Source organism: Apis dorsata, unplaced genomic scaffold (genome assembly GCF_000469605.1).
Source record: "Apis dorsata unplaced genomic scaffold, Apis dorsata 1.3 scaffold_58, whole genome shotgun sequence".
Taxonomy (NCBI): Eukaryota; Metazoa; Arthropoda; class Insecta; order Hymenoptera; family Apidae; genus Apis; species Apis dorsata.
In genome coordinates this window covers 409,781-423,538 of record NW_006263358.1, presented here as the reverse complement: position 1 = coordinate 423,538, position 13,758 = coordinate 409,781, and the positions used below count along the sequence as shown (strand labels likewise).

The 13,758-nt window shown below is 43.6% G+C and overlaps 1 protein-coding gene across 2 annotated transcripts in view; it reads left to right on the top strand.

Annotated features, from left to right (window-relative positions):
* LOC102674289 overlaps window positions 1-13,758 on the top strand; it is an 89,846-nt gene that overhangs the window by 61,597 nt on the left and 14,491 nt on the right. For both annotated transcript variants that reach the window (XM_006609551.2, XM_031515193.1), the window contains exon 4: window positions 13,368-13,578. In XM_006609551.2, coding sequence (XP_006609614.1) covers window positions 13,368-13,578 — 211 coding nt within the window. The remainder of the gene's footprint in view (window positions 1-13,367; window positions 13,579-13,758) is intronic.

The following is a 13,758-nucleotide window of genomic DNA, read 5'->3' as shown; positions in this document are numbered from 1 at the left end:
TATATATTTATAGCCAGCCAGCGTGGATATCGTAGCTTTCGAACAGATGAGGACTTTTGGTGTAAGGGAGGGTGGACATGGCCGTGGGTTGATTTCAAATGATCCTGGATTTGCAGGGGTGAATAAAAAAAGGGGGAGGGATCGTTCCATGGGAAAGTGAAATGAATTTTTCGTGGCAGCCCTTCTTTCTTCTCCCCCCCCCCCTACTTCCTCTTGTTTCTCCCATTTCTTCGCCCATTCTTCTCTCGTTTCCTTGTTTTCTAAGAACGATGCTTTGCCACCGGATCAGTTTTATACGTTTTGGACGAGATCAAGAGAGAATCACACGGGGGAAAAGGAAAAACGAGAAAGATCAACTCCCAAGGTGGAAGAGGGGAAAGGAGGTGGAAGGGGGGGAAGGAAAATCCCGTGAGAACGAGAATTTCAATGCGGATGATGATCGATCTTTTTCGGTGGTTGGTTATCAGGAAGGCAGAGAGGTTGAAAGTGCTTTGACCGTTTCAACTTCGTTCCATGGATTTTCGACCGAGCCGGGGGATGCCGTTGATGCTCCCGCTCCGAACGAAAGGAAAGCTAAGAAGGAAATTTGTTAAAGGGAAACGAGATTTGATAATCCTCCCTCCAAACCCTTTCTTTATTTCTTCACCTCGTTCCGTGTCGCGATTGGATTCTTCTTCCATTCGGCCGAAATGCCTGGTTAAACGAACGAGGGAGGGGCTTAGAATTCGGGAAATTCTTTCCGGGTAACGATGCGAATTTCCATCGAAACGCCCTTATCGACGCCGATCGATTCTCGTTTACCCTTTGCCATCGTCGGGATCGCGGGTTTCGGGGATGCTGCGGTTTCCTCACGTCGATTCGAGAAAATGGAATTTCTCTCCAAAGTTTCGAACAACTTGATATCAACTCATCTCATTTAAATCCGATTTTCTTCCCTTCCGCAAATTTTTGCTTACCAAAACAAAAAAAAAGAAAAAAAAGAATCGTGAAAAATTTCTCTCAATAAAAATCGCGCTTCCCATAAAAAAAATTCACGCGTACAATTCTGAACGGGGAGCACGAGTGTCCAGAGCGACCGCGAACAAAGAGCGGGGTGAAGTTGGCGGGAAAAGTTGTGCAATTGGGGAGCAGGTGTCGCTGCGCCGGTGGTTGGAAAGGAAGTCGGGTGGTTCATCGATCTTTCTCGCGGGTTGTATCAGGACGGCATACCGCGGAGGCGCGTTCCAAGCCCTTTCGCCTTTGTTGCCTCTTCCTCGGATCCTTTCTTCGCCCCCTCCTTCCCCCCCTCGAAAGCATCTGGTTTTGAAATATCCAACGCAGTAGCAGAGATCCTCCTCTCCTTTCAATCCTTCCTCGCGGATGCCGAAAGGATGAGGAGTTTGCCGAAGGTGGGCAGAGGGCAGAGAGGTATGCCGAGGCGGGTATTCGGCACAAAAGTAGTTTTTCCAAGGCACGGCCGCGTTTGGCCGGCATCGAAGTTTCGAATGAGTTTCCTTTGAAATTTAACTCCCGCTCCGCTGGCAGCGTGAAAGCGCATCGACCGGCGCGTTATCCGGGGGCTACGCGTTCGAAGGTGGAAAACTCGTTGGTGGAGCTGGTCGAATGCAAAATTGAAACTTCGCTCGCGATTTTCGCGCTTGATGAGGGGAGAAAGGGTGAAACGCTGATGGATAGGGGAAGGATGGCAGAAAGTTGCCTCTTGCCGCGAAATAGTTTCGTATTCATTTTTCCTCGCCCTTCCTCCCCACCCCTCTTTTGATTCGGGACTCGGGTTAGTTCGAAAATTTTACGAGATTCTTCTCCCTTCCCCTTTCGCCGGAGGAAACTTTGTTCTCCTCCGAAAAACCTTTCCAGTTTCTCAATGTTTTCTCGGCGCAGTGGTTTATTCATAATTGAAAATTTAGGCGCAGCTTTGCAAATTGAAAGAGCACTCGAGAGACTTTAATGGAATTGTTGTTAGCCGTGATTGTTAAGGGGGTAACGTTGAACGAGGAGGAAGAATTAAGGGGAAGGACGAGGGATAGACGAGAAATAACTTGAGTCAACGGATTCTTGCAGATGATCCTGGTATTCAGTCTCCGGAAAATTATTGGGTAATCCTCTTTCATCGTAATAATACAGTACAAACGATGGGAGGCAGATATATTTCATAATCTTCCGACGGTGTTCTTTATCCTACTTAACGGGAGACGGTTTCTCAACTTTCCAGTCGAGTTAGCCGACTGGGAAACGTAACGCGTGTATCGATCATCGAAAAAAATTCCCCACCACCAAACAGTTTAACCTTCGAAAGAGAAATTACGAAAAAACAATAAATCCTTTTCTTTATTCCTCGTTTATTCCTCCTCTTCCTAAAAGAATATTTTCTAATCGAAAGAATTGCGGATCCAAAAGTTTCATCTTCGAGCTTCCATCCGAAGGAAAAAAGAGAAAATGATAAAGTTTTGCGAATAATAGGAAAGAACGATCGAACGTGTTCGAAAGTTGATCGTAGAGCGCTCGTACAGAAAGTGGGACAAATAATAACGATAGACCAACGTAATCGTGCACTCTCGATCGTCTAATCTCGATAGAATTCTCGATACGATGGCGTTAAAGTAACGGCGGAGAATCGGTGGTGGTGAATTACACGTAGCCGAAACAGAAGATGCCCCTAAGCCGAGTTCGAAGCTCTGCTTAAATTTTAAACGAAAGTGGAACAGAGTTTGCCTTAAGTCAGGTTTACTGGACTTAGCCAAGGAATTTCGTCGACGATAATTAACGGCGGATCTTAGAAGGGGAGATGTATCTGTAAGTGGATCCAAAATGACAAACGTCTTCCATTGCTTTCTTATCTTCATCTCCAATTGTTCGAGCTTGATTCTATCGGTAAATTGATATTTTCGAAATTGTGCAATCTTCTTCGATAATGTTTTATTTCTCTCTTTTTTTTTTTTTTTATTAATTACTAGTTATTTTTACGGAGAACAGTTATCGGAAATTGAGATGGAATTGATTCCGACGGAATCATCGATATCGAAATATTTATTTCATTTCGTTTGTGGCGGCACGCCGTCGAAATTAATAATCAACAAGTTACAGAGCGGAAAAACGATGCGCTGTTTACAACAACATTCTTCGTATATACCATATCGATGATTGGTCGTAATTGACGCCGATACGCGATAACAATTTTTAATTGAGCGAAATTCATTAAATGGAAGTTATTCGTTATTATTGTTGGGAATATGAGAGATGCGTGAAAAAAAAAGAAAGAAAGAAAAAAAGAAAGAAAGAAGCGCGAAGAGAGGCGAAAATCGAGGCTGTTATTTCGAGTCCAGATTATTCGACTTTTTCAATGTCACCATGGATGGAACCATCAGATATTCAGTATTGTGGAAAACGCCATCGGTAGACCGGACAGCCACTTACCGGACGGGACAGAAAAATTGTAGCCTATTCCCAGCTTGAAAACGTTGAAAGCGTATAAAATAAAAATTCATAGGCGGGCCGGCGGATATTCTATCTCTCCGCTCTGACACGCAATTTTCGTTCTCCATCCGTGTGTCGATGCCGCGCTCCATGCTGAAACGTGGATGCCTTGCCCGCGGGACGAAACGATAAATGTCGTCCTCATTACTCAAAAATATCAGCCGTATCAAACGTTCAACCGCTTCGTTTACTCGATTAATGACACGAATCTCTCTATCAAGACAAATTTCCCTTTTCCCAGTTTCGCTCCAATTTTATCCCCTTGTTACCGAAAAACCGGGATAACAGGCGATCCTAACTCCTCTCTCTCTTTCTCTCTCCCTTTCCATTTTGTTCGCGGATTTTTAACGCAAAACAAAAACGAAACGAAAGAAAAATAAAAAAAATAAAAAAAAAAAGAAATGACTTTTCAAATTTACGACAATTGCGTGCATCCAGCTGTTGGTCAACGCTGGACGAAACTCGACACCCACGCACCTCGTGGATTTCATTCGTTCAACCGAGCAATCAGGCGACAACCGTCATTCTTTGCCCGAGACCGTGCAATTTGGAACGCGGAAAAATAAGCCCGGACACGTTACACAACGCTCCAATGACATTCCACCTCGTAAACCCTTTTTCATCCTTCCTTTGTCTATTTTTCGTTTCGCGTATTTTTCGTTTCCTTCTTATTTTTTCCACTTTTGAACACCGTTCAAAGATCCTCGAGGGAAAAGCTGCATTTTGTACAGGACACGAGAGATATTATAAAAACGCGAAAATTGTTTTTACACACAATTTTACTCCTTCCTTTCTTTATCATTATTGAACACTTGGGAAATTGAAATTGAAAATTTCAACAACTTTTATTATATATGCTAGAAAAAAAACTACTTTACTTTACTCGAAGGAACGAAGAAAATTCATCATTTCGATGAATCGAGATCAAGTTGATAAGTAATTACGATAAAGGGATGCACAATTGTGGAAAATAAACGACGCGTAGGGACACGTTGCACACGTGTTTCCCTGGATAATTTCCAATCGATCGCGAATTTCTTGTTTGTCAGACGTTTGTTATCCATCGAAGAAAAATTATCGGTGGAAATTAATAAGAATAAGAAACTCGGAGGAGAACACGACTGTTTTTCATCGGGTATTTTCATCGTCCTAATTGAACGAAGAAAAAAAAAAGCAACGACCGATATTTATTAATACGATTTCTATTGGAAATCATATTAATATTTTCAATCGTTGGTACTTTCGCATGACAAAATAATATAATTTTGGCGTGAGTAATTTCGAATTAAATAGACGTGAAATTACTCGAGTTATTAACGTTAATCGCTTATTGTTAGTGTCGAATTGTACAGATGAATATTCATTATCCATTCAGAGACGTCGTGGATGCATAAAATCTCATTATAATCTATAAAGCGTATTTTTACAATGCACAAGTAAAAGTATTTTTTTCTACCGCTGATTATCATCGGTTAAATTAAAAGTTAAATTAAAATCATCATTAAAAACGTCGTGAATAAGACGAATCTCAAGAAATATTTTATCAATAAACCGTAAAAGACAAATCCAAAGACAATAATTCCTTCTACAACTTACTGTCACGTTATGCCGATTGTCGATCTCGGATCGTCTAATTATTATATCGGTATTTTCTCGCGAAATAATTTCGACGAAATAATTTATATAATAACAGAATGAGAATAGCGAGAGAGACGCTAAATCTTCCCTATACATGCTTTTGAATAATCGCGTTATTCGCGCGTAATGCACCGCGTAACGATCTCTCGATCCCGCAGATTTGAAAAGTCAAACCGCAAAATGTCGCTCATATAAAAGAATTCGGTCACGAGAGTCGCTCACGAAAACAAAAAACAAATGTAAAATTCTCCTATGTAATTGAATTCGAAGCATTTCATGCGCATCACTTCACACAGATTCAATCTCGTTTGTTCGAAAAGGAACGGTTGAAACAGCCAAAGGGGAGGAGAGAGAGAGAAAAAAAAAAAAAAAACAGAATGGAACGACGAAACGCGACGATCAAATTCTCGATGACTTTTCGAGAAGAAGAATTTCCTTCCTCGCGCCAATTATTAAGACGTTGGAGACTGAAGAAGTTGAAGAAAGGAAATGGAAGGTGAAGTGGCTCGAAAGCGGTCTCATCAGTATGCAAAATGCAAGACTCGTGAGGGGTGCACGCGTAGCCCCTTGTGCCCTCCTCCCCACCCCCTCCCTCCCCATTTATATCCGACAGGCAGCCATGCTGGATTCAACCACCTAACCCTTTCAGAACCTTGCCATCACCCTCGCCATCACCTTTATCCCTCCCTTATGTTTCACGCCTTTTTCACGTACTAGTTGCGCGACGAAAGCGTTTAACGATTGTTATAACGATCTTTATCATTCATTCACGCTCTTTTTCTCTCTTATATAGATATATAAAGTATAAGAAAAAAAAAAAAAAAAAGCCACGTCCGTCCGACATTTCGCGTCTTCTCAGAGCGAAGAAAAGAAAAGGGGGCAAAAAGAGGGAAAAAGAAAATACATTTACCCGGCAGAATTCACTTCACGCACTTTCTCTGTGACGTAATCGCCACAGCTTGGCTCACTACTACGATCCACTTCTATTCACTTTCCATCGCTATCCGCTTCAGGCGAATCAAGGGGACGATACTCCTCCTCTTTCTTTTTCTTTCAGCCCTTTCTTCTCTTCGCTGCCCTCCCTCCACTTTATAATACTACAATCCTCGCGACGCGCCCCGGCAAGACATCTTTGATGTCCTAATGAAGTTAGCTCGCTAAGAAACTGCGTCGACAGTTTGATTCCTTCCCTCCCCCCCTTCTCCCTTTCTCCTCTCGCTTTCCTTGCACGTTTATCAAAGCTGCATCATCCACCAAGCGAGAAGAAAGATCACTCTTTTTAATTCTCATTCACGAGAGAGTCTCTAGCTTCTTCTTTCGCGATCGAATCGTGGCGATGGATGCGAGATCTCTTTTTTTTTATCTGTCTCGCCTTCTCAACGTATCTACTCTCGCATTCTCAAGCGAGGCAAAGACGAAATGGAAGGATGAAAGGGAGGGGAAGATCATCCATCGGTATTATATAATTGCGTAGCATTTATATAACTCCTCGTTTGTAGCATTAATTTCCTCTCTATTTAGACTAATGAAATCTTTTAAAAGAGCGTGCACACAACAAGCTGAAAAATTAATACGCGCCTTGAGCTGCGAGATTGTAGAGCCGCGATGATGATAATAAATTCATGGCCTAGATGGAAGCGTAATAAAACTCGGGATAATTCTCGCTAGCGAAATGCTCCCCTCTTTCCGTGGCCGGATTCCGTACGGAATGTCAGCGATGACGATGACGATAATTCGACCCGATTCCAAACTTCTCGCGCGACTTCTCCTCCCCCTGAGAACGTTACTTATCGCGAACAACCACGTCCCCCTCGACCTCCGAGAATACCACTCCCGAGGAGAAGAGAAATCCTCCGTTATTTTTCACGAATTTGAAATGTAAATTTCACGATACGCGCTCGCTCCTTCTCACGGTTAAACCCACACGGTTAAATTCACACCGAGAAATTCAATCGATCGCGCGAAAAAGGAGGATATATTACGCGTTTATATTCGAGAAAAATATTAACGAAGGAGGATGTGAAAAGAACGAGAAACCAAGAGATCCCAAGTGAAAGATTTCGGTTATCTTCCTCCTCCTCTTCCTCTCCTCTTCGTCGCAAAGATTCCTCGGAAAATTTTTACTCTTCGTATTTGATTCTCTTAACGTGTCTTAAATGTGATTTTTTTTTTAGAAAGAGAATTAATTGAATCGACACTATTGTTGTACGCGACAAAAAGGGACGTGATGAAACTTGTGACCGAGAGTTTCGTACGATTGAAATGGTGAATTAAGAGGGAGAGAAAAAAAAGTAGGCGAAGAAATTCGAAATGAAGTAATTTAGGCAAAGAATAATCGGAGGGATCGCGATCACTGGATGGAAATCGCCTTGAAATTCGAAGGGGAATAAAATGGCAATCGTTTCTGGTTGCGTGCATGCAAACAGCCAGAACGCCATTTCTATGACCCTTGTGTCTTCGAATTCTCTCCAATGGAACGGAACGAGGAACACGGTGTTCGTCTTTCTACCTTCGATTTTACGACTGACTTAAAGCCACTCCTCGGGATCTTATCCTTGTACAAGCAGAGAGAAGAGATTTCGAATCTTTGTCGAAATCTTCGCCTTGGCTTTGAATTTCCTCCTTTGAATTCTTCCTTCGAATTACGTTTAAATTTTCGAATGTAAATTCGCAGACTCGCAGGTTTAAATATATCGTGGGATGGATCGTGGCGAGATTGGATCGTTTTCGAGATTTTTTATTTTTAAACCCTTTCGAATCACGAAGCAAGACATTAGAAGGGTATGGTTAATCGAACGGTATTACCGTCTAGGCTAAAGCAACGTGTAGCGCAAGAAAGGTAATCGATAAAAGCTCAGTGACCCGGGACCGTTGTTGGTCACCGATTAGTTTAGGTTAGTCGGGGTCAGGTTTATGTGACCGCGCCCACATTTCATCATCGACGGTGTCGATATGCTCGTTAAAAAAATTGGCGATAATCGAATAACCACGAGCTTTAGGTCGAATCGTCATCTGTCTTCGATGTACTTTTATACCGCTCGTTTTCGAAATAAACAATTCGCTTTTTCCCCTCCTCTTCTTTTTTCCCCCTTCATTTCTGAAAAATGAAGCGACGAAATAAAATTTCGTATCGAGGGGATAAAAGAATAAAAAAGAGTCTCGATTGATTTTTTTCACGCAGTGGCGTGAACGCGTATACAGTTGCAACACTTGAATGAACACGGAGGGAATAGAATCGATACACGCCGAGTTAATTATTCGATCTTCGACGATTTCGAAAGCGTCGTGGTTGTCGAAAGCTGGAAAAAAATCACGAACGAGCAGCACTGGTCGGCCCGCGTAATCCGCTTTGACGGATAGACGGCCTGTGTATGTCGTTTCTCGCGTCGGCGACGCAATTTTTTTCACGAACGATATTCGACTTTTCTCGATAAACGAAATCGGATTAAAAAACGGACGGCGAGCATTTTCGTATCGGTTGACGCAAAAAATTATCGACTTCCCTCTCTACGCTCCCTCTGTACTTCGAACATTAATAGTGTCTTGCTTCGCGATAAATCTCATTGATTTTATCTTAAAGAAGATCATATAAAAAAAATATAAAAAAAGTGGAAACGCGAGGAAATGTCCCAGTTATATTACGTGTATGTATATGTGAGTTTCGAAAATTATTATTAAATATATCGTTATTATAATTCGTTCTGAAATATAAAATTCCTCGATGAGAGAATGAAAGAATTGAAAGTAAGTTGAAATATCCATGCAAGGGGTAAAAAGTGAGGAATAATTCCATAAAATTATTCGACAATCGCGAACAATTAACGAATGAAAAATTAGAGTTCGTGATTCGTGTTTTCGGACGGAGAAAAATCGCGGGTCGAAGAATCATCCGACAAGCTCCATTCATCGAAAAGTTCCGGCGAGAGGGAAAATCCGTGACGGAATCGAGCGGATTCGATTCAAAAGCGAGGATAATGGTATCGTGGTCCGGAAGGAAGCGCAATTCTTATCCTTCTCACCACCGTTGGAAAGAGAGTAAATAATTTAGCCAAAGAAGAACAGTGATTCGATTGTACGATTCGAATGGTTCATCGTTGAAACCCATCAACTTTTTTCCCCTCCCCCATCCGCAACTTCAGTTTCTCCCCACTTAGGCAAGCGGAAGGGGTGAAAAGGAAGTTACACATTATTCATCGTGAAACTTCCTTCCAACGTCCGTTTCCAACGGAGAGATGAACGCGTTAGAATGTGGAAGAGCGTCGAAAACGAACGCGGATGAATCGCGTTTAACAACACCTCGTTACTTTTTCAATTTCTCTCATCCCTCCTCTTCCGTTTCGAGAAGAGCGAAACACGGCCGAGAGAAATTTAATCGAAGAAAATAAATCGGAATCGGGCGCGCAGAATTCGTTTTGTCCCAGATTCGCGTCTCGCCAGCCAGCTCGCTCCAGAATCGAACTCCGAGATTATTACTTCAAAGTCAACAATCTCTCGACGAAGTCAGAGACTCGGTTATTAACTACATTCACACTCGGCGAACTCTCTAAACCGAACTTTCTTGAAAACGTGGTAGCAGTCTTCCGCCAACAAATTCTATTCAGGGTCCGAATCTACCTCCTCTACCACCTGTTACAAATATATACCCTGTACAGGCAAAATCTCTCGCGCCTTCCGATTTCATTCCTCTCCAAACCCTTCTTTTCTTTCGATGGATTTCGTACTTTTCACAACTATTCCTCCCAAAAATCGGCAATCCGTTAATCCGTTAATCCAACTCTCCATCTTCGCATTCTCTTCCGCGTCAACCTCCTTCGACCTCTTCTTCTTCCTTCCCGGAATTGGAAGGAAAGAATTTTCCCCTCCTCCCGGATTCGTTTCAAAAAGATTCATTTCGCGCGGAGAAGAGAAGGGGCGTTTACAAGGGATCCGGGAGCAGGAGGGAAATTTGCTCGCGGCGACGCGGAAACGTGGTCTAATTTAAGAAACGCTCGAGCGGAGGGAAGAATCGGTGTGTCGGTGGCGTACGTACGGTCGATCCCCCGGCCAAACGGGGGTTGCGAGGCGAATGGCGGCCATAAGGTAGTTCCTCCTCGAAGAGAGGAGCGCGTAGAACGAGCAGCGAGGCTCGTAAGGTTGCGGTGAAACGACTTGGTAGGAGGTTGCATTTTTATCCGGTTCCGGTGTCGACGTAGCAGATGAAAGCGGTTATGTCGGCTCCCGTATATTGCTCCCGTCCTTTTGTCTCCCCGCGCGGGCAAACACATCCCCTTGCGCACCGTTTTTCCATCTTTTGCTCTCCTCTTCGCTCGCCTTCCACCTCAAAGCCGCTTCTATTTCTGCCCCCATCCTCGCACGGCGAATCGTATACTCGAGTAAACTGGCATACGACCAAATGCCGTGATACACCGGGGCCCCTGCCACGCCGTACATTCTTCCCACCCCTCCCTAACGTTATGACCCACCCCCTCCGCTAAACTGCATCCCACCCGTGTGGACCATTACGACCTCCCCCGTGTGCCGCTTACGTTATTATTGTATAAATCAGCCGCACACGGCGCTGAATTTTCTTCTCGTTACGTCCAAACCCGATTTCCACATAGACCCCCTCCTCGCCGCACCTCCAATCGATTCCTCTTCGAGCGGAGCCGAGCCGAGCCGAGCCGAGCCGAGTCGAGCAAGCTTTCTTCTTGCCCCCTTCCCCGCGACTTTCATTTTTTCGAAGATTGTTTTCCTCGAAAAGGGATTGGAGGGAGGTCGTTCTATGCCAAGATTGAAATTAAACGGAGGAGGTGCGAACATGATCTTGAAATTGATGAAACGAAGACGGAGGGGAGAAGTATACATATATATAATAATATGTACGAAAAAAGATTCCATCATCCAGGATAGGATTATCCTNGGGAGGAGAAAGTGCGGAAAAAAAAAATTGGTAGCGTGTGTATATCGGTGGTTTGCCCGGCATCGATTTAATTACCGATTAATCCAAGCTTCTTTTGTTCCACACCCTGAATAATATCTACTCCCGTCCGGCGAGCATGGCCGGTATCGCCACGCTTGTTTTAATAACAACGATAAATCTACGGATGGATGAATCGGTATCCGAGGCAGGGGATTGGTATCTCTTTTTGTCACTGCCGGATTATTGCATCCCCCTCTCCCCTTTCCGGTTTCGCAACGAAAACATCGTCGAGCGACTTCCCGATCTCGCTTCCCCCTCCCTCGATTCTACGACATTATTAAAAATCGGGAAGGGGTGGGGGAGAGAGGGGGCGGAATCGATCGCAATTTAGATTCTTCGTCTTTTCCGCCATTTCGATTTCATTCTTCTTCCCCCCTTTTTGTCCCAAACAAATCATTCGATTCGATCGTTCATCCTGTCCTTGCTTTTTTCCCCACTCGTGTCTCTCTCTCTTTCTCTCTCTCTCTCTCGTGTAACGATCGATAAAATGGTAACTCTGGATGCAGATCGGAAATGACTGCAACCCGATAACCGGATATCTAATATCCCACCCGTTTGCGAACGGGTCGAACGTTGAAAAATACGAGCATCGGATAAGGGCGGTGTTCAGTGACCATATTCGACGTCAACGTCGTCGTTGTCCTTCGCTCCCCATCGGTTCGTTCTTCAAAATGGTTCTTCCATCTCTTCAAGATCGCGAGAAAATATTAATCGCGACGGGGAAAAGCGCGGCGCATCCCTTTCTCGAGCATCCTCCCGGTGTTACGCCCGCCACTCGAGCAAGAGGGTCGCTTTTGCAAACTTTTGCTCATAACAAGACGAACGAGACAGACTTTCGAAAGAGAATGGATAATCAGAAGGAATTACATAGACCTCTGCTCTTCTACATTCCTTCTATTTCTTTTTTTTTTTTTTTTTTTTTTTTTGAAACGTCGTTGTCTTGCTTCAATGGGATACATTGTTATTAAGGAATTGTTTGTTGTTTGTCAATTAGTCTAGTTCTTTTCTTTCTTTTTAACGATTCGACGATTAAATCGAAGTCTTTCAATTTTTGGAAAAGAAGGGGAAGGAAACGAAGAACGAGATCCTCGTTTGGCAATAAATGATGAAATTGTTCGTCCTGTATGCATTCGATGGTAGAAAGAAAACTCATCATAAGAATTGATGAAAGCGTAGGAAATAGTTCGCGAGTCGAGGAAACTCGTGAATTTGAACCGAGTAATCAGTAAACTTCCATTACTCGCCCCCTTCCTCCCCAACCAGAATTGTGTATGTGTGGAGTGGAAAGGGGTTGAGGATTAATTATTTAGCCCGGAGCAATAAGATATGTCAAAGGTGGCCGTGGAACAGAGAACCGCCGGACCGGTTCATTGCTGCGTTTTATTAATGGTACTTTTCCAGCGACAAGAAAATCGCCATTTTATTCCCACCGGCAAGAAAAGAGTAATCGTATCGTATATTAAGTTGGACTGGCGTTTGAATTACCTCCCGAGTTATTGTCGCTGGCCACGATAAAAATAGTTAAAAACAGGACGAGGTTAATAAAATTATACGCGCATAAACTTGATAATCGCGGCAATCCTCTTTGATACAAGGACACAATTTGTTACGAGGATGTATTCCAACTTTCCACTCCTTTCTCCCCTTCAAAACGAAAGAAATTTTCACGCGTCGCTCCATTAAATTCCTCCTTATATCGCACCCCCTTCGCACCCCTTTCGTTCCCAACTTTCTTTTAACAGTCCCTATCCTTTATCTCGGCCATAAGGTAACGACGTCGTAACACGTTACTATGTTATGTATTACGTCGCTCGTAACACGGGTGTGAAGTAGCTAGGCGGCAAGGAAATAAGTCGTAAGAGAGCGCTGATTTACGCGAGCGCGAGTGTGCATTCCTTCGGGCTACCGTTTTAAAAGGGCTTAGAGACCGCGCTCGTACCCGCTTACCCCGTCGAACCACCCCAAATGACGCGTCGTCGCGTTGACAAATTCTCGCGTAATTTGTCGCGTTTCCATTGAAATTGTACTTACGAACGAAAACAATTAAAAAAGTATTTTTGAAAATGAATTCTTTGACGAAAGAAAAAGCCGAGAGAAAGAGAGAGAGAGAGAGAAAGAGAAATGAATTTATAATAATTTTCGAAACCAGCTCGAAGTTGATTTTAAATCATTTTATAAATCCTTTTAAATGTTCCTGGCGCAAAGTAATTAAGAATCATCCTCGAGGCAATTCCGTCGTTTAATGCGACGGTAATTCCATCAGGATGTAATTTCAACGTGCTGGCTGGCCTTGTTTCAGGTGTCCTGGATGAGAAGCAGGGACCTTCACATTCTCACGTCAGGAAACACCCTGTTCAGCTCGGACGCGAGATTCGGACCTCTGCACACACCGGGTAGCGACGCGTGGACGCTCAGGCTGGACAACGCGAGGAAGACGGATTCGGGCAAGTACGAATGCCAGGTGAACACCGAGCCCAAAATGATGTATGCTGTTCAGCTGTCCGTGCGAGGTAATTGCAGTTCCTCCCATTCTCTTTCTCTCTTTCTCTCTCTCTCTCTCTTTTATTTAAATCCGCCCGCTAAATTGAATTGTCCTTAAACCGGAGCTTCGTTTAATAGCTTGACCGACCGCTAACCTCGTTGAATATTTTCCCGTGCTCGATCCTCCTTCTCCTCTTCCTCCTCCTCCC